Source organism: Balaenoptera ricei, chromosome 9, assembly GCF_028023285.1.
Source record: "Balaenoptera ricei isolate mBalRic1 chromosome 9, mBalRic1.hap2, whole genome shotgun sequence".
Taxonomy (NCBI): Eukaryota; Metazoa; Chordata; class Mammalia; order Artiodactyla; family Balaenopteridae; genus Balaenoptera; species Balaenoptera ricei.
In genome coordinates, this window is record NC_082647.1 from 32,749,303 (window position 1) to 32,774,726 (window position 25,424).

Below are 25,424 nucleotides of genomic sequence, written 5' to 3' on the forward strand. Positions count from 1 at the left end.
GTCTTAATTTTTAAGCCATGTTAGGACCATCTAGAACCCCCAGGTCCTCTGAGTCATGGACCCCTCACTCCTGTCCCACAGCCAGTCCATGGTCATGTCCTGCCAAATGGATCTCAGTGTGCCTTTTTCATCCATCCCCATTGGTACCATCCCACTTTATGCCTCCTTTTACTATATTTTGTCTACTTTCCTGTAAGTGGCTGCTCTGCCTACCTCTTGCGCTCCCTGAACATCCTTCACAGACCACCAGAGCCCTGATTAAAAGCGCTCTGTGATTCTTGACTCCCATATGCCCCAGTCACCCACTGAACTACGTCAGTCCCATTCAGGGTCTTCCATTCTAGGACATTGATCCACTTAATTTGCTTATCGGACCCTTTTTAATTTAATTGAATTTAATTTAATTTTTTGAGATATAATTGAGATACAACATAGAGTAAGTTCAAGGTATACAATTCGTTGATTTGATACACTTCTATATTGCAAAATGATTACCACTGTAGCATTAGCTAACATCTCCATCACGTCACATAATTACCATTCCTTTCTTACAGTGAGAACATTTAATATTTACTCTTAGCAACTTTCAAGTATACAATAGATACAGTATTAACCGCTGAAACTTATTCGACTTACAGCTGAAAGTTTGTACCCTGTGAATGACATCTCATTTCCCTCACCCTCCAGCCCCTGACAACCACCATTCTACTCTGTTTCATCAGTTTGGCCTTTTTAGATTCTACATAAAAGTGATATCACGCAGTATTTGTCCTTCTCTGTCTGACTTATCTCACTTAACATAATGCCCTCAAGGTCCATCCATGTTGTTGCAAATGGCAGGATTTCCTTTTTTCTCATGGCTGAATGACATTACATTGTATATGTATGCCACATTTTCTTTATCCATTCATCTCTTGATGGATAGTTAGATTGTTTCCGTATTTTGGCTCTTGTGAATTATGTTGCAATGAACACAGGTGTGGGGATAATCTCTTTAAGATCCTGATTTCATTTGCTTGGGATATATACCCAGAAGTGGGATTGCTGGATCATATGGTAGTTCTATTTTTTGTTTTTTGAGGACCCTCCATACTGTTTTTCTTAGTGGCTGCACCAATTTATATTCCCACCAACATTGTGAAAGGGTTCCCTTTCCTACACATTCCCACCAACATTTGTTAACTCTTATTGATGATAGCCATTCTAACAGTTATGAAGTGATATTTCATTGTGGTTTTGATTTGCATTTTGCTGATCGTTAGTGATGTTGAACCTGTTTTCCTGTACCTGTTGGTCATTTGTATATCTTCTTTGGAATATCTGACCCTTTTTAAAAATAGGTATCTAAGCTCCAGCAGAATACAGTCTTTCTTCCTCACATGTCCTTTGCTTTCCCACTCTCTATGTCTTTGTTTATGCTGCAGCTTTCATCTAGAATTACTCTAAAATTTCACCTAGAATAAGCACACAAACTGCCCCCCCCCCCATAACTACTGCATGGCAGGTACTATGTAAAGTACTGTGTTGTACAGGACTGGTTAAAACAGACATGGAAGCCCCTGTTTAAATACTCTGAGGACACCCCCAAATGAAGGCTTGTCTGATCCCTCCAGGTATGCCAGCTACCTCTAATGAACAGCAGTAGGCTTTGTTTACCTCTGTGCCCCACCTAACTATAGTTCAAGGCGGTGAGGGTATCATTTGGGCTTTTGTGTTGGCCCACACACGTTATGAGCTCCTTGAAGGCTAGTAATGTAGCTTATTCTTCCATTTCACCTTGTACACTGATTGCCAATAATTACTTGTTGAATGAGTGGATGAACCTGATACAAGAAGTAACATGCACAAAGAAAAAGGGAATGTTAATCATATTTAGTTGTCAGCAAGTGGAAGAACTTGCTTACAGTGGAGGTAGGAAGAAGTAAGATTAGAGAGTGCAGAAGTTGTTGAGACAGTAGTTGATGATAGGGCATAAAAATAGAGTGAATTGGATTTGAAAAAGGAAGTTTTCAAATGACAGACTGAGGCCAAAAAATCTCCACTCTACTCTCTTATGTAAGAAATAGTGTAGCATCTCCAAATATTAAAGGATTTTTATTCTGTATTTGGCTCAGTAATTTATATGTGTGAAATCCCTCTTTCTTTTTTTAATAACAAAAGTAAGACATAAACACAAGATTCACCTGCTAAGACCTTGAGTGCAGTTACCCAAGTTAGCAAGTGGAGCTTATCATAGATCCCTCATTTGGCTTATTCCCCATGTCTGGTCAGTCCTGAGTTCTTTTGAATCTGCTTCCTATATCTCATCTCCACCTCCTGCTCTCCAGTCCCCCTACCACCTATCATTTCTTGTTCAAGGGCCTATGGGGGCCTCATCACTAATCCTTCTTATTTCCTCTGCTCTCGCTCCTTCCCAAGCCCTCTGCAGGTTTCCAGAGGGCTCACCCTAGAATAAAAAACTGCTCATGACAATTTCCTGCTGTTATACTCCAGTGGCTCCAGAATAAACGCTGAAGGTCTCTGAATGTTATGTCAGGAACATTACCGTCTGGCTTTGGACCTTTCCCTTGCTGCTGTCCATCCTCATCTTCTAAAACTCCATCCACCGTCACCATCATTTTCATAGCAGTAGGCCCCACTGCTGCTGACTGGTGGCCAATGAAGAGATCATGGAGAACGGAGAACGTACACTTTGAGTAGATAGGGACACCAGAAGCTTCTGAGCAGTGCCAGGGAATCACAAGTGAGCCAGAGGGAAGGATCTAGGGATGGTGTGGTGTCACTTCTTTTGTAGTGCAGAAAGCCCCTAGCAGGGAATTTTCTTTTGGTCAAAGGGTGATGGAAAAGGACAGAATGTAGAGAAGGCTGAGATCTGGATCAGAGAAAAGGAGTTTCTAGGCTGTTCCACTTAAGCTTTTAGAATAATTAGAGGACAGGAATTATGTATCAGCTACTGTCTTGCTTTTTTTTTTTTTTTACGAAGAAAGTAAACTGATCAAATCATATGACTACCAAGTGAGGAATATACTGATTCATAAGGTGTTCTAAACTTATTCCTGGTTTCTAACTTTATTTTCTCAAAAAAAAAAAAAAAAAAGAGATTTAAACTACTTACATTCAGCGGGAGGTTAGAATGTTGAACTTTCATCTTCCAGTGGGCGTAGCACATACATTACCTTATATGTTCCTTTCTACAACTCTGTAGAAGAAAGCCAGTGAAAAGAGACACAGAGAATGAATAAAAGAAGTGTATGAGTGAAAAAATACAAGAAGGAAGAGTAGCAGATTTTTTTTTAAATAATCAGCTTCAAGAATCGAAAACTTATATGGAGACTAAAATGGTGCCAGTGAAGAAAAGAATGTAGAACAGAAGATCAGTTCAAAAAGAATGGCGTAGCACTTATGCAAGCAATGGGTATTTTGTGTTTATTTTAAAATAACATCTTCCTTCTCATATTGACTTTTGAGAGAGACCATCACATCACATGGCTCCATTATTTGGTAAGGAGGGTCTGAACGTGTATTAGAATTGGGTCATATTTCTCCTCAGTATAAGGTATTGAGTTAGGTTAGCAAGACAGATACTTTTTAAAATTACATGTGACAGTGGTAGTAAAAAAAAAAAAAAAAAAATTAAACACTAGATTGGTATTTTAAAATAATACTTAGGATTCCTGAGAGGACTTTCTACTTCAGAAGTAATAAAGATAGAATTACTGTAATAATATGTAATTGACGTCTACATAAATGAGTTTCCTCCTTGGACCCTGCGTTACTGGAGGCTCTTTGGAGGTCTGTCCCTTGCTTCTCATCTGGACTCAGAGCGTCATCCCTGCAGAGCCTTGTTTTAAGTGGACAATGTAAAAGATGGGCTGCTTCCATCCCCAAAGAGGAGATTATGGACTTGGGGTCACCTTAGACATAAAGGAGTTTGGATTTAACTATAAATGTGATATGTTCATTATTTTTAAGCCAATGAGTCTTGCTCTAGAACTAGCTATCCAGAACTTTTAATACAAGGGTATGCAAAACTGGACTATGGCCCTGAGCCTAGCCAAGCGGGTGTCTGGTTAAGATTACTAACCTCTGGAGAGGGGCAGAGCTGACATACCTATAAAGCTGGAAGCAGGGAAAAATAAGGGTAGATTAGTTTCAGAAATAGGGCTTTGAATTAGCATGGGGCAAAGGGAATCCAAATGGCTGACTTTCCAACAATAGGCCGAAAGGAATCTCCAGCTATAACATGGGGTGAGAGGCCATCTTATGTCTCCACGAACCCTGATCAGAGGCTGAATAATCCTTCAAACCCAAAGGTGTAATGAGTTTCTGTTTCTACGGTTGGTTAATATTTTAGAATTGAAACCATGTTAAATAACTTGAACTAGACGTGCTATTTCACAACTAAAATGAAATTTACATTTGGACCAACTTGCTTTAGGATGTTGAACTTAAGTGGTCAGATGGAGAAGCAGATGTTACTGAAAAAACTGAACATATGAGGCCAGCAGCGTTGAAGACAAAGCTTTTCACCAAAAAAACCCAGTCTGTTTGACCCTTGATTGGTGCCTCAGAAGAGACCAAGATGAACAAAGATGAGGTGGAAACCCAACCCAACTGTTATGAACAGCACCCCACACCCCTTTTGTCTAGGGCACAAGCTGTCCATTAAATGTAGGATTAATTAAGTCACTGACAATACAGTCCTTGCTTGTGGACTCAGGAGAATGAGTTTGTGTCTCTTTCCAAGAGACCTCCTGCAATCCTATAAACTCGTTTATTTCCAGCCTGAATCCTCCCTTGCTGCCTCCATCCTTTCGTCCCAGCGCCTGCCGGGCATCTCAAGAGCGATGCCTCACTCATCACCCAGGCCTGAAGCATAACCCGTCACCACCTCCCCTGCCTCAAGTGTGCTCCTGCTCATGTGCTCTCCGTCTCCATTCACTGCATGGCCTCTTCTCCGGTGGGAACTTCTGAGTCGTCTCTGCTATTCCCTCTCCGCCCCTCTCTCAAGACATCAGCCACTGAGCTTTGCTCACTCCATCTCAGACTGGCCTTTTGTTCTGTGCCTGGGCCCTGGATGAGCCTCCTGTTACCTCTTGTCCCCACCTCAGCAGTAAGAGCCCGTAGATGTGTCTTCTTGTTTCTTCGCTCTCCTGCCAATTCCTCACACCAGAGTGAGATCTCAAAGCAGGAGTCAAATCCTGTTTATCCCCTCCTTAAAGACTTCCACTGATCCCCAGAGCTGGTAGTTACTCCCTTCTGACATGACATCCTGGGCCTTCCACTTTTCATTTGTGGCTGGGTTCTGAGACTTCATATCAGCAAGTCTTACCCTGGCTGCACATAAAATGCCAATGCCCCAGGCCCAGCACTGACCAACTACATCACAACCTCTGGGGTTGGATCCCTGGTGACTGTAATGTGTAGCCCAGAGTGAGGACACAGCCTGCTGCCCTACTGCCCACAGATGGGGCTCCTGGCTTCCATTCCACTGATGTGGCTCTGTACCCAAGCTCCCAGCCTGTGCTGACTAGACACATGTATCAGCTTTGAGCTGTCTGTCATGCCACTCTTGCAACTAGTCTCACCTTGGTTTGAAGCCCTGGTCCCTTCTAGGACTGAGCTCTGCCTGGCCTCCATTCTTCTGCCTATGCCATTTCTTAAACCTAGAAAGCCTTCTTCTGATCTGTCAAGATGCCATTCCGTGTAACGGGTCCAGTTTAAAATGCCACATCCCCCCAGTTGGAATCAGTCACCTCCAGCATGCCGTAGTGCTTAGCATTGTATGTACAGCAAGGGGGCACTGGAAAACATTTGTTGAGATGCAATTACATGTTCCTGCAGACACGTTCTAGCTGGAACTAGACATACACTTAACACAAATCAAGGCAAAACTGGAGACCTTCAGTCCTTAGTTACAGAAAAGCAGATACATAGACCAGCCTGGTCTGGTTTTGTTGTTGTTGCTGGGTTTTGTTTTGTTTTTTTAAATCACTGGGTATAAAAGATTTGTTAGTTTATCATTGTTGTTTTAAAAAACTAGGTTTATCATACTTCATAACAAACATATTTTTGAAATAACACTTGAACCTGAGAAGCATAGAACTGTAGCACTCTTTACTAAATAGCTCTGTGGAAGGGGACGCAGCACACGCCAGACACTAGTGTAATAGCCCCAACAAATACAACTCAGTGGAGAGGTGGCTGGCTTTGTTTCCTGTCTTCTAGTTTTTAAAGCTTTATAGCATCCAGAAGAGCTATTTCAATCTCAGAAGAGATTCATTTACAGGGACTTCTTTTGAAAGTGAAAATGTATTTGTGTCTATAGTAACTAGGAGGTGGAATAGAGTATAATGTACTATCATAAGTGTTTGTGAAAAGTGGAATACTTGACAAAATCACTCTCAAGTATTTTAATCTTTTTTGCAAGGTTAACTTAGCTAAGACTAGGGCATCTTAGAATCCTCTAAAATATTAAAAAGTGATTTTAATTTTTTATTCATTGGTATATAGGAAGTATTATTTATAAATAAATAAATATATATATATATATGTGTGTGTGTGTGTGTGTGTGTGTGTGTGTATATATATTTCAACTACAATATTAACAACATTTGACTGCTTTCCAGGTGCCCAGGCACTGTTTCGGTTACATTTTATCCACTGACTTGTCTTCTACATATAATAGCAATCTTCCATTTACTTTCCATCTTTCACTTTGGGTTGACATGCAGTTCAGCCCCCCGTCTTTAGTGTGAGGACCCCTAAAATAAGACTCACAAGTCCAAGATCGCGGTCCTTCCTTAACACTATTTCTGAAACCTGAGTCAAATCTCTTTAACCTCTCTGAGATCTGTAAAATGGAAGGAGGGATCTGCTGGCCCCTGAGGTCCTGTCTCCATAATTTTATGAATATTTTACATATGTGTAATTTAAAGATCATTTAAGGATTTTAACATTTTGTATTCTGAAATATCCATCTATAAAATACATACTGCCTATTTTTACAGATCAATGAATAATTTAAAATAAAATTGTCATTTAACCACTGACCGGGTCACAAAATAGAACATTCCCAGCTTCCAGAATGGGCCCATGTGCCCCACCCCTGTTCACAAACCCTTCCTTCTGGAGGTAACCACTAGTCTATCTTCTGTGATAATCATTTCTTTGCTTTTTAAAAATAGTTTTACTATCTATGAATCCCTAAATTATAAGGTTAGTGTTGCCCCTTTTTGAACTTCAAATGATGGCATCATATTGTGTGTAGCCTTTTGTGATTTGTTTCTTAATATATTGTTTGTGACAAGTCTTCATGCGGTTGCTTGTAGCTGTAATTTGTTCACTTTCATATCCGTTGTATGAATATACTCCTATCTAGTCTATTGTTGGTAGAGATTTGAGTTGATTCCATTTGGAATCTGTTGTGGAACTAACGTTGGATCATTGTGTGTGTGTATCTTCAACTGTATTCAGTAATGCCAAACTGTTTTCCAGAATCCTATACTCTCCCAGCAATGTCAGAGCATTGTGTCATGTTTTTGCTAACACTTAAATCTTTGCCAGTTTGTATAGGTTTTTGTAAAATCTTTAATCACTGAATTTCCTTTTTGACCACAGCATGTCTGATCCCAGTGAAGCAATCTCCTGCTAACAAGAAAATCATCATCATCTTAGAGAATTTGGAAAAATCTTCATTGTCTGAGTTACTGGGGGACTTTTTGGGACCTCTGGAAAATCGCAGCACTGAAAGCCCCTGTAGTTTCCAAAAAGGTAAAGATGGTGGAGAGACCATGCTGAGAAGCAGACTGCTTTGAGATCCTTCTCATCTTTCTGTTTCACAGAGCACATGTTATGCTTCATGGTCGTCTTTCTTTCACTTATTTGAACTTGTCCCCTATTGTGGCTTGCTGAGGTTGGACTGCTGCTTTTGGTTTATTTCAGGAAACGGAACGTCTGAATGTTATTACTTCCACGAGAACTGCTTTTTGTTGGGAACCATTGCCAAGGCCTGTCTCCAAGGCTCCGACTTGCTGGTGCAACAGCATTTCCGCTGGGTCCAGCTGCGGTGGGATGGCGAGCCCATGCAGGGGCTGCTGCAGAGGTTCCTAAGGAGGAAAGTCGTGAATAAGGTAACAAACCACAGGCACAGCCTATTGCTGGGAGAGGGGCCTTTAGTGTCAGGCGACCCAGGCTTGAGCTGTACCACTTACTGTGTGGCTTCCAGCAAGTAAAATTTGGGGATATGCAAGGGTTAAATAGGATAATGCATGTAAAACCCATAGCAGTTTCTGGACTACATTAAGTATTTTAAAAAGCAAATAGGTTTTACTTTTTTTATGAACTATTCTCGAGGAGTCTCTCCAAGTTCTAAATGCTGTGGGAAACAAGATTAGAAAATTAATCACTCTTCTTAAGGAAAAGCTACTGCTTCCTTGGAGCCTTCAGTATCCATCACTCAAGCCAGTTTTAATATTTGTTACAGTGCGCTATTAAAAAGTCACATGGAAAAAATTAGAAATCTCTATCTGTTGACAGATTTTCAAGAATAATAATCACTTCTAGTGATTTTTCAGAATAATAAAATATTCTGTATTCTATCAAGATAACAAAATTAATTCAGTGCTGACCAACTGGAGTATATCACTATTTAATATTCATAAATTGGGCCAGTAGCTGAGTGTCTGGGTGGACTTGAAATAAAAGAGCTCGATTTAGCAAGATTTTATCATTTAATCCTGCACAGTTGGGCCACACTTGGAGGACAGGATCTTCATTGTATCAGCACAGGATTTTAAGCTGTAGGTAACACAACACCCCACTGCTAGCTGCTTCACACACACACAAAAAGGCTTTTTTCCCTTGTATAACCAGATGCCTTGCAGTAGGTGTTGATGATGTCCATTCACACCTTTGTGACGTCAGGTCCCAGGTCTGGGTGAGTCTCTTGGCCTCGCTTCAGGATTGCAGGCCTTTGGGCATCACGCCCTCACACAAACTTGTTCATAGGCAGGAAGCAGGATGTTGTGCAGAGAGGGAACTTCGGCTTCCTTTGTCTCCTCCTTATCAGGGGGAAAGAATCTTTTTCTGAAACTCCCAGAAAGAAGATTTCCCCGTAATGGTTCATTAACCAGACTGGTTTCATGCACACCTCTCCGCCAGAGACCTTGGCTAGAATTACCTTCCCAAGGCCAAAGCTCTCCACCAAGTTCCTGAACAAAATTCAGTGTCTGTTATGTTGGAGTGTGTGAACGTACATGCATTTGTGGAGTTGGGGCCGTGGGAGGCGGGTGGAGGGAGAAGTGTGGGATGGGAATGCCTTTGGTAATTCAGTCAACAGTGCCTGCTAGTGGTGATTTGCATTAGTATCTGAAATTCCTAACTGAATCAGAAATCCTCTGTCCCAAGCTCTGCTAAAGTCAGTTGCCTGGTCGTAAATATATTCTTTTGACCAAAGCACGTCTATTATATGACCTCAACCAGTAGGAAGAAAGGTGAGGCAAAGACAGTCATAGGTATACAGCTTTTCAGATTATTGATACTTCCATTAACTTCATCACTATTAATATTTAAATCTTATTGCCAAAAAATTCACCTAAATAATTGCAAAAGATACCAGTTTTTTTTCTTAAAGACGTCATTATTTTTAGAGCAGTTTTAGGTTTACAATAAAATTGAAAGGAGGGTACAGAGATTTCCCATCTACTACCTCTTGCTCCCCACACATGCATAGTCTCCTCCATTATCACCAGAACGGTGCCTTTTCTTATCAAGGAGGAACCTACACTGACACATCAAAATCCCTGGTTTACCCAAGAGAAAAACATGGAACGCTTCACGAATTTGCGTGTCTTTCTTGCGCAGGGGCCATGCTAATTTTCCTTGAAAGGTACATCTTACCTGGTAAAGTGTACCTCCTTTTCCCTCCTCTGGCTCTCTGGTAAACATAGTTTGAAAAGGATTGATTTTACTTATTTTGAAAGGAAAGTTCCAAGCTTCAGGCTCTACACTTTCCTCCATTGTATTTGTGAATGGGCAAGTGGGGTGTGCTGTGAAGAATAGAAAGGGGAGGGGAGGTAATGCCTTTCATTTACCAGGAATCACTTCAAGTAGGTTAATAAAATGGATTCCTGGGGTTAGGGGTACAATGGGAATGAATGACTCCTGCAAAACGCCAGAAATCTTGTAACTGCAGGATGGAACCAAATATTTGGGGGCGCTTAGAAGCACACTGGCACGTGATCAAAATTTCTTCTTCCAGCTCCTTACAGGGATATAAGTAAGCAGACCTTTTTTGGACAATACCAGGCTTCTAGTATTTAATAAAAAATAATTATACTTTCTTTAGTAGGAAATTAATATTCAGCTATTAATTGTAGCACATGATCTCATTCTCGCTGGAAGAGGATCAGAGAAAGTGGGAGAAATATGATTGTTCCTCTTTTGATGAAAAGGGAAACTATGATAACAGATCCCAAAGCCTCATGTAACACAGTGATGTTACTTTAACGGAGCTGCTAGAATCACTGAACCACTCTTTCATTTTTTCTAGGCCGAATTCTCTCCCCTCATGTAGGACATAAAAACATTCATGTATTATCCTCAGTCTTAATATCATAATTCCTTGGTAAAGTAGAGATTTATGTGAATCTGCTTTTTTATGAAATACAGAGTCAATTGCTGTATCTGACTTCTAAATATTTGAGAGGTTTCTCCTCATAGTAAATAAATCTTTGTCCTTTTGTGACCCCCTCTGTACTACCAAAAAGGGACCTTTTATAAGATATAATTCAACTATCCAACTATAAGATATAATACTCCCATTCAACTGTATGTTATACAGTATTACTTAAAATTTGCACATTTTAAAATTTGAAAACATACTTCTTTATGCTGTCAGAGCATTTTGATGAAGTTAGCATTTTATCTGAGCCTTCCTTCTAGGGAAATTAGAAGTAATACAAGATGAACATGCCACAGATCCAGGTATGCCATCTTATAACTTACCCAAGATATTAAAATATTTAATGTAATTTTAATTTCATTTATTCAGAATCCTTTTTTGAACACCTACTATTTGCAAGACCTTGTGAGGGATTCTATACACGTGTGAAAAATGATTTCTTCCCGAATTGATGTTTAAGAATTCATCCAAGTAAGACACCTCATCCAAGGTGTCTTACTGCGCTATCGTGTCTGAATCCTTTCATTGCATGTAATAAGCTACAGATCTGTATCTCGTGCTAACACACGTCAGAGAGTATGTTATTACCTAGCCCTCTTCCAGCCACCCCAAGTGAAGGTAAAATCAGATTTGGCTACAGTTTTGTTTTACAGTTTGAATTTTTATATTCTTAGTTTTGGAGTGTTCGAAACAAAAGGACAAGAAGCACCGTTGTAAACCAAGCCCCCGTCTTCCCCCTCCCTGTCTCTAGTTCAGGGGTCAGGTGCCCTCTCCCTGCGACCCCGTGTGCAAGACGGTCGACTGGGCCCTGGCTGTCTGGCGCCAGCTCAACTCGTGCCTGGCCCGCTTGGGCACACCGGAAGCACTTCTTGGGCCAAAGTATTTCCTGTCTTGTCCTGTGATCCCAGGGCACGCCCAAGCGACAGTGAAGTAAGTGTCATTGATCCTTCTTTGCCTATTTAAAGTAGAGCCCTGGCTGATTGGGAATGTTTGGGGGTGCGAAAGCTGAAGGGGCCACCTTGTGCCACCTCTTGTGATGAACATGGAAAGCCAGTGCCCTGTGCTCCTGTCAGAGGACGACCGTGACTCGTGTGGTGGGTACTTCCTAAGGAAACTATTTTTGCTAAGACTAGATAGGTCCCAATTCCCCTCTGTTTGCAAAACCTTCATCAGACTCATGTGCGACTTGCTGGGCAGTGTCTCCTGGGGAAGGCCCACATGAGACATTCGGTCAAGTATCCTGTAACCATCCCCCCACCCCACCCCCCAAAAAACCCACTTACATTCTGTTGATGAATTGAAAAGCTTCCTCTTTTATTAATGAGACTTATGTACTTACTGTGTTTTAGAGCAGCTTATGAAAACAGACGTATATACAGTAAGGTTAATGAAATAGAAAATTAGAAGGAAACTGAAAGGAGGAAAAAATTTGTCACCATCCAGCTTACTTAGGAAGGGTTCTGTGATTCGCTGTTAGATTTGATTCTGTACTTTCTGGCATCCTGGACAGAAATCTATTTTGAAAAGCAGGGTATGCAGATAATATGCCCTCTCTATTGTAAGACAAACTATCAATTTAATAACAGTTAATTGAGGGAACACAAGAAGTGCTATATTAAAAAGTATACAGCAATTTCTTGTTAAAAAGCAGAAACATTTATTCATATAATTACCCCTTTAGCAGTTTCATGAGTAAATGTAAGCCTTTTTTTTTTTTTTTTTTCTTTTTTTAACATCCAGAGCCTCAAGATTCTTAGGAACCAGTTTTGGCCTTTCCTGTCTGCTGCATGGTCATTGTCAAGAGCTAGAGGCTCTGAGATTTTTACCTTATCTGCAAGCTGACAAGTTAGCCTGCCACATTCAGGATGTGGCCTCTGACCCAGCACTTCATCACTCAGAGCACAGCCACAGCCTAGGCTTCATATTTGCATAGGTTTCCCCACCTCCTCAGGTCCTACGGGGTGATGCATAGTGGCCCAGGTGGATGCTGGCCTTGCATCAAAGCTGTGGAACTGTGAGCTTGGGAATCACCCAGTTTTCTAACGGGGATGCTGGCAAATCTGCCCACCCTTTGCCCAGGAAGGAAATATAACTTTCATTATCGTCAGGAAACAAATCTGCCCTCTGCTCCAGAAGGAGACACTGCCTCTGTTTTTCCAAGTCGGTTTACGATACTAAAGCAGCCTTGAAAAGATCATCCAGAGCAACAGCTGACACAAGAGGTACAGAAATGCCATGGAGAGTTATCTCCCAACAGCCATATTAAGGAACTGCCTTTTTTTAAAAAATTATATATTGTTTTAGCCAAAGCTTATATCATCTTTACCCCTTCAGCACCTTTAGGAGTAACTGTGTACTTTTTTTTCCTGAATTATGTGTCGTCACTAGACATTAACAAAGCAGCTGACAGTAGATGCTTGATACTGAGTAAATAGTTTTAACGGTCTTGAAAGGCTTATGTCAGTATCTAATAACTTTGAAAACTTTCCTATTCTGGGAGATGGAGTTTTGTCTACAGCCTTTAACTGTATTAACTGTTTGTTAATGCTGCAACAAGTATAATCTTTTTTGAAGGAATTTTGATTGGCACTGAGTGCTCCACATTTGGGCTGAAGTCCCACAGCAGCTACAGCTATTAATGCAAAGAATCCACCTGAGGCCGTGGCTGGTTGATCCCATCCCCTCTCCACAGGGCTAACCCACCACACGTAGACGCTGAGCCCCTGCCTTGGGGCAGGCAGATTTAATTTGCCAGGGATCATAAAATGTATCCCAATTGCAGAAATACTAAAATACTGTATATGCGTCTTATTAAGGAAAATGGCAAATAAGTTTAAGCTGTTTAGACACAGACTTTCACGAAATCTTTTTCCAGACTTCTTTAGTCTATAAAGTTTTCCATGTATTTTTTCCCTTTCCATATATTTAGTTTTATTTGTGCATTCATTTATTCAACACTCCAGCTCTCCAGGATCTTATAGAGAAAAAAGGTGAGGGACATGTTAGCAGTTTCATTTGAAATGCATTGTATTTTTAAGGCAAATTCAAACTACTTTGGTGTTGGATAATTTCACGTATTCCAAAATGACCTGGGAAAGGTAGCCTGTCCATAGAAACGCTTAGGTTTTGTTTCGCAGTCTTCCAACCTGTTCCCCGTAGAGTCGTGTGTGATTCCTGAGAGGCTTGGTCCTAACTGTGAAACCCACCCCTCTCTCGGAAGGTGGATGTCTAAGCTGTGGAATGCTGTCATTGCACCCAGAGTTCAAGAAGCAATATTGTCAAGAGCCTCTGTGAAAAGACAACCCAGCCTTGGGCAAACAACTAAAAACCCCAGCCAGGGGCAGCAGGCTGTGGTTAGAGCTGCTCTCAGCATCTTGCTTAATAAAGCTGTTCTGCATGGCTGTCCCCTCCAGAGAGCAGGTATGTGGGTTCCTGCTGGGAGGAGAGGACATTCACACTCTTATGCAATGCTTGCTTGAATTTGTTTTTAGGGCGCTCTATTTTCTCTCTTTGTAATGAGAGAAGTTATCTCCATGTAATGGATGTTGCACAACACAGCTTTAGAACTCTCTCTTTTTTCATTACTGGCTCATGTTTAAATACCAGACTTCAAAGTAAAGTTTGCTGGTTGACAAAACGCCTGCTTGGGTATTACGAGCCTGTGATTTTGAAGAGGCTATTTAAGTATTGGCAATGTTGGATTTTGCTTGACTCTGTGAAACTGCATTATTGCTTCTGTCCTTTTGACAGAACATGGTTTATGTTATTTCAGAGCTAGACCAGCACACAGCTGATTTCAAAGGAGGAAGTTTCCCTTTATCCATAGTTTCAAGTTACAACAGTTGCAGCAAGAAGAAAGAGAGTGGTGCCTGGAGAAAGGTGAGCACCAGTCCTCGCAAGAAGTCTGGCCGGTTCTCTTCACCCACCTGGAACAAGCCGGACCTGAGTGAGGAAGGTAAGGCGGGCAGGCATGTCACCCACACGTATGTGGGCACCCATGAGGTGGCTTCTGAATGCAAACGTGCTTTATTTTTATCACTCTGCATTCAACAAAGCAAAATTCTGAGTATTTCAGATGCATATTTTCATGGAATAAAACACGTGGTAGTTAGTTACACTCCAAAAATATTTGAGAGCCCCCTACCTGAAAAAATAATCTTTCATACTAGAATTCTGAAATTAAATTTAATCTTTACCATGTTAATGGTCATCTGCTTTTTATTAATTTGATTTTCTTGGGATGCACACAATTATATTTATGTAATACAAATTGACACATAAAAGGAAAGAAATATGCCAACATGCATTCCTAAGCCAACCTTAAATTTTTAGAAGTATGTGTTATAGACGTATTTGATTATAGGCATATTTGATACCAGTTTAAGGTCTTTACAAGTGAGTCAGCTTTACACATTTTTTTCATACATGGGATGTACTGTGTACCAAGTTTTATTCTAAGCACTGGAAATACAGCAGTGAAAACAGGAGATAAAAATACCTCCCCTCATAAAGTTTACATTCTAATAAATTATTAGACCTCTTCCTTTTGGCTTTGATAATAGCATAATCAATTGTACAAATTTTAAATGTCCTCCCTAAAGGCAGTCATATTTGAAAAGATGTTCCAACCTCACATGCATTGTGGATTTCTGTTACGTGTAATTTAGGTCTTCAAGAGCCCCCTTGCACCCCAAAATGTTCTGTTTTATGTAATTTTATGGCAAGTTGACAGCAGTGGGGTTGCTAAGTAAAAGAATATGATGCCTAAAATCTTATCTTTCTTAAAACAGAAAAAGTTGCTTTTGTTACTCTATTTTTATATTGAAGCTTGTATTGATTTTTTTTAAATTTGATATGGTTTTAACCATATCAGTACATGCCAGAGTTTTATAATTACCCCAAGTATGTGATAATAAATTGTGAGCACTTTTTTAAATGACTGAATGGACAGTCACTGAAAAAAAATATAAACTCTCATTGTAAATATAAGTTTTATGTATTTATAATAGGATACATTCTGATCCCAAAGACTTGCCCTTACTTCCTAAAGTTAGAGTGTTCGACTCAGGGAATAAAATCATGAGACTCTAGCCCCCCCAGTAGAGCAAAGAGCCTCCCTCAGATGACTTTCTGTAACAAGGATTATACCTTTTACCTGTTTATCCCTTGAGAGTATCCAAAAGAGCTCTACGATGAGGATTATCATTTCCATTTACAGAGAGCAAAACTGAGGCTCAGAAACCCTTGGTTACCTGCTCCAAATCACTTCTACAAACAGGGGGTTCTGCAGTCCATGTTTTCGTTCCTTGCGAGTCCAATGCTGTTTTCTTCAGTCTGTGCCACTCATAATAATCCATGGCACTCAAAGAAGGGCACCCATGCAGGCTCTTCACTGTATCATTTCCAAGTTCATTAGAATTCCTATAGGGTTCAGGACCAGCTGCTTTCCTGAACAATAAGGCATTGTCAATATATATCAATACTTAGAGTTGACAAACAAAAATCCATAAAGTGAATATGAACTTAATATTATGGAAATAAGTCTAACTTGGCAGACTGTATCATGCAAAATTGAGTTATAAATTATTTTAAATTCATTTAAATAATTATTAGTTGTACAACTATTGGATATATCAAATATTCTTTGAAACATGAAAACTTAGATGAATAAAATTGTGTGCAACCATAGTTTACACTGACTTCAATGCAGAGATTTATAAAATGCATTGGGCAGTGTTTAGGTGCATGAACCACTGATTGGTTAAGGACCAAAGGTGGACATGCCTCTAGTTTTTAATTTTTTTTATAATAGTAACTTTTTCTGATAATTACATTTGATATAAAAATTATTACAACAATGTTTGGGTTGATTTTTGATTTTTTGACATCATTGGTTTAAAAAAAAAAAATAGAAACCTTTTGCATTCCATTCAGACCACTACGGAAACTCATAAAATTTAATAAAGACACAGCCTTTTTCTTTCCTGACCTAAACCAAGACTGAGGGGTTGGGTCACAGGCTTCCGGAGAGCAGGGCCCAAGGCTGTGCACTTACATGGTAATTAGGGGAAACCTACTAGTCATTGCTTTCTAACAATAATGATGAAAGTATGGATGAGGAAACATACAGAGATTCTTTGCTGATCTGCTTTTAATCAGGATATATCAAATTCGACTTATTTTTCAAAATCATTCTTTAGAGATTAATCTGTGCTAGCACCATTCGTACAATTTTAGAATTCCCTCAGAAGCAACTGTGTTAATGAACTTATAAAATTTAGAGTGTGTATTATAGAAACAGACATTTTGAGTCTAAAATGGTTTAGTGTTTCTCAAAGCCTGACCAGTACACACAAAAAAACCTATGCATTTGCATGTATCTATAACTGATACAAATTTATATATTTACTTCAACCTGTACAATCTGATATTTCCTATTCTGTTTTTTTTAAATGGGTTGAAATATGCAGTTTGAAGAACATTGCTATGATATGCAGTATTTGTTTTAATGCTGTGACTTTTTGTATACTGTTCCTATTTTGTTTTCTGTAAAATGCAAAGCAATTAAAAGTTAAATTTCTACACGACTAAGGCCACCCGCACTGTAATATATCATGGGGCCCAGACATCAAAAACTGCTCCAGATCTACATAGTCAGTAACGTCGGAAGGCAAACAAAGGGAGAGAAAGGGAAATTACCATCATCAAAAGGCATGTATTAACCCCTTTTTAGGTACTTTGAGAACAAAGACCTAAGGATGTGGGGACTTGACTGGTTAGAATAGGGTCCATTGATGAAAGCAGAGCTGAAGATTCCTGAATTGAGCCTCAGGTGGTGTGAGTTGTACTGTCTTTAGTCATAAAGATATCAATACATGAGGTTGTTGGTCATTCCCTGACCTTCCACAGGACCTCAAGAGATGGATTTAATCCAAAAACAATATGAAAATACAGCAGAGTCCATAGTCTGTTTCTTTTAAATACAGAGTTCAAGATGCACAGGGACATTCTGTTGAAATGATTACATTTTTTTTCTTTAAACAGGTATGAAAAATAAGACTATATTACAGCTGAATTGTAACAGGAATGCTTCTCTGTCAAAACAAAAGTAAGTTTGCCTTGTAGATTTAACTCATAACAAACAATACACATTCTCATTATGAGTCTGTGCAACTATTACACTGTTAATTTTTTAAAAAGCAAGAGGTAATTCAAATGCTAGTATTAAACTGAAATCTAATGAATGAATTTTTAAAAAAAGTTGACAGAAAGCCTATTTTGCTTTTAGTTTGTTAAAAGGTTAGAAATATCATTGGCTTCATTTTGTATCAAATTTGATAGTTATTATTAATGCATTTGACAAAGATATGGTAAAATCCTGCACTTGTGAACTTTTAAACAGACTTTTAGATAACTGTTTTGTTTTTTTTTTTAATGATAGATTTACAGAAACATAGCATGACTTATTTTTTTTCTTATTTTGCTCCTAGGGAATTGTTGATTATACCTCCAAACTTGTAAGCTGAAATAAGGAATTATTTATCATAGAATAAAAATGCTTGGTAGTTTATAAATAGGTCCCCAGTGTAGCCCAGTAAATTGTGTGCTCAATCACTTGGCAGGTAACATTTAGGACCCTGTGCCCTGGTTCACAGAATTACAGAAGGGGGTGAGGGGGGGGGGGGTCACTGAATCTGCATCACATGCTTGTTTCTGCCAGGTCCACTGTTAGAGCTGTTGTATTCAACAGCCTATATAATATTTGTAATAACTCTACGTTGTAGGTATAAGGAATTTGTTAGAGAGAAGGGAACCCAGGAACTGAGTGAGGTGTTGAGGACAAAAAGAACACCTGACCTGTGGTCATATTGCTAATATGTGGTAAATTCATATTTACTCCATTATCACACTGCCCCCTGCACACAGTGTCTTAGCTTTATCTTTGGAGACAGAGAAGAAGAGGGAAATGTTTTAAGTGAAAGTAGATTTCTTTGTGTAATAAAATTTTACCCTATTGAGAATTTTAAGTGGGAGTTTTCAAAATCCAGTGGGAGTGGGTTGTTGCATAAGTGACATTGATGGATGCCTTTAAAGGATGTTAAAAACTTTTTAGGTCTCTAGAGAATGATCTATCATTGACATTGAATTTGGATCAAAGACTCTCTCTGGGTTCGGATGATGAAGCGGACCTTGTCAAGGAACTTCAGAGCATGTGCTCCAGCAAATCTGAATCTGATATAAGCAAGGTAAGCAGGACGCTTGGGGGAGGACATTGAATGGTTCCACCCAGCAGCTGAGAGACTTCTTAGAGCCACATTGTAACTCTCACTCCCTGACAGAAATTCCTTATCAAATAGCATGTTAATGCTCCAAATCAGAACATCCCTTACCTTGCTTAGAAAAGCCCTTTCTTCCAAAATACCCCTTCTACAATAAGGGAGCTCTATTTAGCATAGCTTCTCTGAAAAAACCTGAAGTGAAAATTGCATATGTTAATTGCGTTACCACAAATTACACCAATACATCCTTTTCCTTTTCGTATTCCTAACTTTGGCCCATAAGTCACCGATCAGTAAGAGAGCATTACAGCAGCCTTGTGTTCTGCATAGAACGGCAACTTTCCTTACAAATAAAAAAAATAAGTGGCCTGTGTAATTTGTTGAGTCTGAGTCTTCAAGCTGTGAAATTTGAGATCCAAATATGGAAATCAGTGACCCAAAATCTCGAAGCATTAACAGCATCAAGTTCAACCTGTTTTGGCACCCTGATATCTGCAGCAAATTTGACCAAACTTCCTTGATAAATGCCTTTTACTTGAAAGGGAGCATAAGAAGGTAGTTATAACTTGTGCAGCTTCCACCCAAAGACTCACCTATTGTATTTAGACAGTCATAATCTCTGGACAAAGTAGAACTGACTGACTAGCTTATTTAATGTCGCTGGAAATGAGTCGAAATACTTAACCTCTGGAAAAATAAGGTAACAATGAAAAATCTTGCAAATTTTATATCCTTTCATTTTGTGCCAAGTGATTTTTTTTTTTTTAATAGGGCTCATTTGGTTGTCTTCTGACTTTAAAAGACTTTTTCCTTAGAGGCTATTTCTCATGCATTTGCCGTTAGTTTCACATGAAGACTTCAAGTCTTTATAAAGACTTCAAGTCTTTATATGAACATTATAGGACTTGAAGGTCTGTTCTGTAGAGCTTCTGACAGTAAGAGAAGGATCACACTTCTGTTGTGGGTTTTCCACAGTGACTTGATAAACTGTGTATTTTCCAGATTGCTGATTCCGGGGATGATTTAGGGAGGTTTGATCGTTCAGGAAACAACCCTGCATTTTCAGCAACTGTTAATAATCCAAGAATGCCAGTGTCACAAAAGGTAAGTGTCCCCTTTCCCTCCTAAATGGGACAAAGAAGGATTGTTGTGGAATTTGACTTCACAAATCTTTCAGTGTGCATCACAAAGTTACTTTTAAACCATAGTTGGGAAATAAATAGGATAAAGGCAAAAGTGTTCACTAGGTAATCAAGGTTAGAAAAATTATTGTTTGGATAATAGCTTGAAAGAATCACATAGAAAAGCATTCTTTTTCCTTCGATTTGATGCCTAAAAACTTGATTCCAAAATTTTGGGTGTCTTGTCCATTTGTTTATGCCGAAACTAGAACTAATGTAACTTTCTGTCTTCTTTCCTGTATTTTAAAATGGGATATTGAATTTCATTTGAGCACTATTTTGGAAAATTGGAGTTAATTTTAGCAAAGTGCTGAGTGATAACAAAGATCTACACACAAAAAAAATCTCATTCTGGTTTACTTTAACTTGCCGTATCATGCATATGTTTCAGTGAGAGACTTTCCTTTAAAAACAAATCAGAATGTCAAATAGAAGAGCCAGGATTCCAATAGAGTTCCTTAACCTCTTGAAGTAACTTCTACGATTGGTTACTAAATGCCAAGAGTTGAGATGGCCCAGCATGGTACTCCTGGGTGAACGGAAGCAATAACACTACTTCTCATCCCATAGTGATTTTAGGAGGATGCATATTTTGTAAGAGGCATTTAGCAACGTGTGGTTTGCTCACCAAGCCATGTCGATTGTGGTTCACATCCTGTTCTCATTCCCTCGCATGGCAGCTGACACAGACCTGTTGGGGGGCAGTGCAGAAAGCAGAATTATAAAGTCAGCGTGGTGAGACTGTTACATTATTAACCCTCCTCTGATCACTGGACAGCCTTGGGCTCCCCTGCCCTGCTCTCTCATGGCTTCGTTAGGTTTCAGTCCTGATTAGTTACCCGCGAAGCTCTGTGTGTTGGGGGGAATATTAACAAGGCTGAGTTCTCGTATAAAAAATATATAACATGATGATCTGTGAAGAAGAGCATGACCTGTCTGGCTTACTCGGTATAGTATTTGCTTTTTTTCCCCAATTGGGAACAGTTTAGAAGCACAGCAAAAGCATAGTTTGGAGAGCAGGTAAGGGAGGATGACTAAGGAGGTGACCTGGGGTCCCTGCGGAGAATTCTGGCTGGAAAATATTTGTTCAGGAGCGGTGGTTCAGAACACCTATCTTGGGCCTCCAGGACCCCTCGCGCAGCAATCAGTGGGAAGGGGTGCGATGAGCCACTCTTTGTCCACTACAAAAAGGTTGACCAGTAGTGACGACTGGCAGCTATTGTACTATGGCTAATGAGGACAGTTTTGTACCTCTTTTTCTGTCACAGGACCCTAGTGGGTTGCTACAATAAGGTACTGTCCAGAAAAATAGTACTGAAAGTAGGCTAAGCTTTGTTTTAAAAGGGACCTTTTTAAAAAATGGATCATTTTATACTTTCTGGGCTCTTCAGAAAGAACCATAGAGTTGTTTAAATGTGCGGTTTGATGCAGGTATTAGGACAGCTGCCCCCTATTGCTTTGCCCACTGAACGCATTGTGAGGACTGTTCCCCGTGGCTAGATGTTCTTCTCAGAACCTGCCAGCAGAGGGTGAAGTGTACTCATTTGGCATTTGCCAGCCTCCTGAGAGCGTCACAGGCTCATACCTCTTCTACCGTGACAAACGCAGCGAGCATTTCTTGGTTAGATGCCCAGTCTCTTCTGTTATCAGGAAGTAATTCCCTTTAGAAGTAAGAGCTGTCTGTGAAATCACTTTCTCCTGTGCGGCCAGAGAGGGGCCTATTAATCAGGTAGCATGTCAGCCAGCCTTCTTAAAACAAACAAAAAACCCCATATTTACATAAATACAGATTTAAATCATCAGGAGAGTAGATATTCTTCTCATTAAGATGCAGATTAAACCCCCTAAAGCAGAAGTTCTCATTTTGGTGGCATAATGAAATCCACTTGAGGATTTTTTTTTCCCATCCCCGGTACCTGGACCACATGCCCTAGAGGTTCTGATGTAATTGGTCCAAGGTACAACCTGGATGTTGGGGTTTTTAAAAGCTCCTTGGTGATTCGCATGTGCAGCCAGGGCTTAGACCCACTCTCCAACACATACCTCTGATCTCTCATCCTCCTTATTTTCCACCCCATTTCTTTCCAAATATGTCCTTAAACTTCACATAACTTATTTTTACATGTAATTTACTATTTCAACACCATACCCTACACTTCCCCATGTCCATCTTCACCCTTCCTTCTTCCCATGGAACCCTTTCCTCTTCACCTGTCACACTTCATACTCACTTGAGTTCAGTTCTGCACCTGCCAAATATGAAGTGAGGCTACCCAAGTGAACTCAAGATCAGGGAAAAGGTCTTATCCCAGCATCATCACTCTCACCTATCCAACTCTGGTTCCTCGGGGGCAAAATGAGAGACCTAGACCAGGTGATCAGAAGAGTTCTGAAACACTAGAAAAACAAGAGCATGCAGTTTCCAAGAACGGAAGATCTTGAGCTCCTTAGTCATAGAGAATTGCTATGCAGGAACTTTAATTCACAACAGAAGCTCCATCAGAGCAAGGATGGTGCTCTTTTGCATTCTCTACTGTAAGCCAGGCACCTAGAACAGTGCTTGTCTTGTAAACATTCAAAATATGTGTTGAGTAATAGTCCAATTAGATCTAAAGGCAGAAAAATTAAGTGACATGCTCAAGGTGAAAGAGTTGAATTGTAGAACTGCTTAAAAATGGTTGGAGTAGTCCAGTTTGATTTCCTCAGGCCTAGGACTTCATACAACCCCAGCTGGTGAGGAGACCCCAGATTCTGGCACTTGATTCACTGACTCCTGTACATAGCACTTTTGTGATACTGCAAAGGACCTAATGAAAATCAGCCAGTGGGTTTATAGGACATTAAGCATTGGCTTCTCCCCTCCATTGTCTTTTGTTCGTTTTTTCATGAGAACTTGAGAAACTCCTACATGCTTGTTCAGGGACGGAGAGGAGGAAGTTAGGACTGATCACAGAAGTTGGGAACGATGTCAAATTGACAACCTATTTTGTTTGCCTTTCTTACAGGAGGTCAGTCCTCTCGGCAGCCATCAAGCGACCGAATGCAGCAACAGTAAATCAAAGACTGAGTTGGGTGTTTCAAGAGTTAAATCTTTTCTTCCTGTTCCTAGAAGTAAAGTCACCCAGTGTTCCCAGAACACCAAAAGAAGCAGCAGCAGCAGTAATACAAGGCAAATAGAAATAAACAATTCAAAAGAAGAGATTTGAAACTTACACAACAATGAACAAGTAGAAAAACCTAACAAATAGGCCTGCCTGCAATATTCTCATTCTTCTTCTGTATATTTCACACAGAAACCAAGGACAACAAGATGTAAATACCTTTAAATGAATCAAATGTTTTCACTGCAATATAAAGTGCGGGACCACTATTCAGTTTTTTGTAAAATGTATTTATAATCTACATTTTGGGTTTTTTTTCAATTCTGTAGGATTGAACTGCAATACCAAGAAGTTATACCCACTTTTCAAGTAGTTTTATAATAGAAAAGTCGTAATAGTTTTACTCAAGATGTTCAGGGGTATTAAAACAACTGTCTGTGTACTGTATATCTATATATATGTACATATGTATTTAAGAAACCCTGAATCATTGCATACTACATGTGTGCAGCATTGGCTTAGATAACAGGTACCATTTTAAAGAGATCATAATTTTATGTTCACTTGATGAGAAATGACTAGAATGGGGCAATAACATCATTTCTCAACAGTTACTTTTCTTAAAAGCCATATTAAGTATTTTGCCTGTTAAAATTCTAGTTTCCAGTTTTAAATCTTTTAATGGCTGCATCATGTATATTTATGCTTATGAGTTTGCATTATGACTCCTGTAAAATATGAAATTATATAATGCAATAAAAAGTGTTATCTTTCTTAACAAAAGTTTTATACCTAAGTGGATATTAAAAAAAAATGTAAATGCTTCAATAAATGAGACTTAACTCCTCTTCAATTCTAGTGGCACAATGGATAACATTTTCTAGACGGTTTGTTTCACTAATGAAATGACTTATAACTCAAAAAGTTAATATGCCTTGACACCAAATAAAATATTGAATTAGTGAAATAATTTTGTCATAGTTTCTATCTATTGCTCTTAGTAGTTTATCCATGCAAAAGATATTTGTGTTCAATTTAAGGACATTTATAAAACTGGTCCTCCATGTTGGTATTTCAGTAGCTATTCAGAGAAAGACTCACGCTTGTTAGAAAGTATTAGTTGGTTTAAACTAAAATAAAACAAACATTTCAGTGGAGCTCTAGGAATTAGGTGCTCATTGAAAAAAATGTTTTCATACATACAAAAAAAAGTATAATTATATACCAAGAGTCATTTGCTTATCTGAGAGTACTGAAAGTCCTTTCTTGGCCAGAATGGTTATTTACATTAAAGTATACACATGTGCATTGAAACTATATTACACTTTACAAGTATCTTTAAAAAAATGTATAGTGAAGATTAGGCCACATGGGGTGAAGTAGAGGAAGGATCAGGGAAGAGATCAATTCCAGTACCTGTCAGCCTTCATCTCTGCAATCCTTGGGTGTACAGCGTGGACCTCACGGACAGGGAGATGGAACTAGAGCAAGGGACAGAGGGTAGATGATAGGAGAGAGAGGCTGGAGGAAATAGACTTGAACACAATAATGCCTTTGAGCTGGACTCAAATTCTTGGTACCCTGGTGGTTTTTGATACTCCCAAGTGTTTTCACAGAAAGGCATTAATCTTGGGAACAAAACTCAATGCTCTTGATATCATAGACCAACATACCTAGATTGAGGTGGCTCTAATGTGTTTCCTCCTGCTTACGTACACCTTCTTAGATTGTGTCGTATTTGATTTTTTAGTGATAAGGCATTGTGCTTTATATTAGCAGCTTTTCTGAAGATAAGGATCTCATTAGTGTATTCAAGGACCAAAGAAGAGAAAAACAAAATTTGGAATATAGTATTAAGATGACCTCTAGTAACTGATCCATACAGTTTTGATTCATTAGTAGAATCAACACATATACTTTTTATAATTGGATGGCAGACTGGAAGATGTCTAAAGAAGGCATTTAGATCAGGAGCACAGATAGAGACCTAGTAATTGGTCATTTTATCAATTTAGTGTGTCACAACTACCAGTTTTTTGAAAATAGAATAGGATAGAATAGAAAGTGTCAGAGTACATCATGGTATTACAGTCAATAAATGAACTATTTGTGAAGATTTTATTTCTATTATGTAGGTATACGGATGTAGGCACTGGATTGTGATGTAAAGCATAACTCT

The 25,424-nt window shown here is 39.3% G+C and overlaps 1 protein-coding gene and 1 non-coding gene across 6 annotated transcripts in view; one reads left to right on the top strand and one right to left on the bottom strand.

The window, feature by feature from the left end:
• The window catches only part of CTTNBP2 (cortactin binding protein 2), a 161,602-nt gene extending 137,416 nt beyond the window's left edge, over positions 1-24,186 (top strand). For 3 of the 5 annotated variants that reach the window (XM_059933528.1, XM_059933529.1, XM_059933533.1), the window contains 9 exons: positions 7,621-7,773; positions 7,945-8,132; positions 11,436-11,614; positions 13,905-14,104; positions 14,457-14,639; positions 17,729-17,792; positions 18,798-18,930; positions 19,966-20,067; positions 23,150-24,186. In XM_059933528.1, the coding sequence (XP_059789511.1) occupies positions 7,621-7,773; positions 7,945-8,132; positions 11,436-11,614; positions 13,905-14,104; positions 14,457-14,639; positions 17,729-17,792; positions 18,798-18,930; positions 19,966-20,067; positions 23,150-23,350 (1,403 nt within the window). In that variant the 3' untranslated portion in view covers positions 23,351-24,186. Of the gene's footprint in view, positions 1-7,620; positions 7,774-7,944; positions 8,133-11,435; positions 11,615-13,904; positions 14,105-14,456; positions 14,640-17,728; positions 17,793-18,174; positions 18,341-18,797; positions 18,931-19,965; positions 20,068-23,149 lie in introns of those variants that run through there. The other 2 variants (XM_059933530.1, XM_059933532.1) reach the window with 2 other exon arrangements.
• Positions 9,820-9,921, bottom strand: LOC132372247 (U6 spliceosomal RNA). Its single transcript, XR_009505119.1, has one exon. It is a non-coding gene; the product is annotated as a U6 spliceosomal RNA (small nuclear RNA).
• Positions 24,187-25,424: the final 1,238 nt, after the last annotated feature.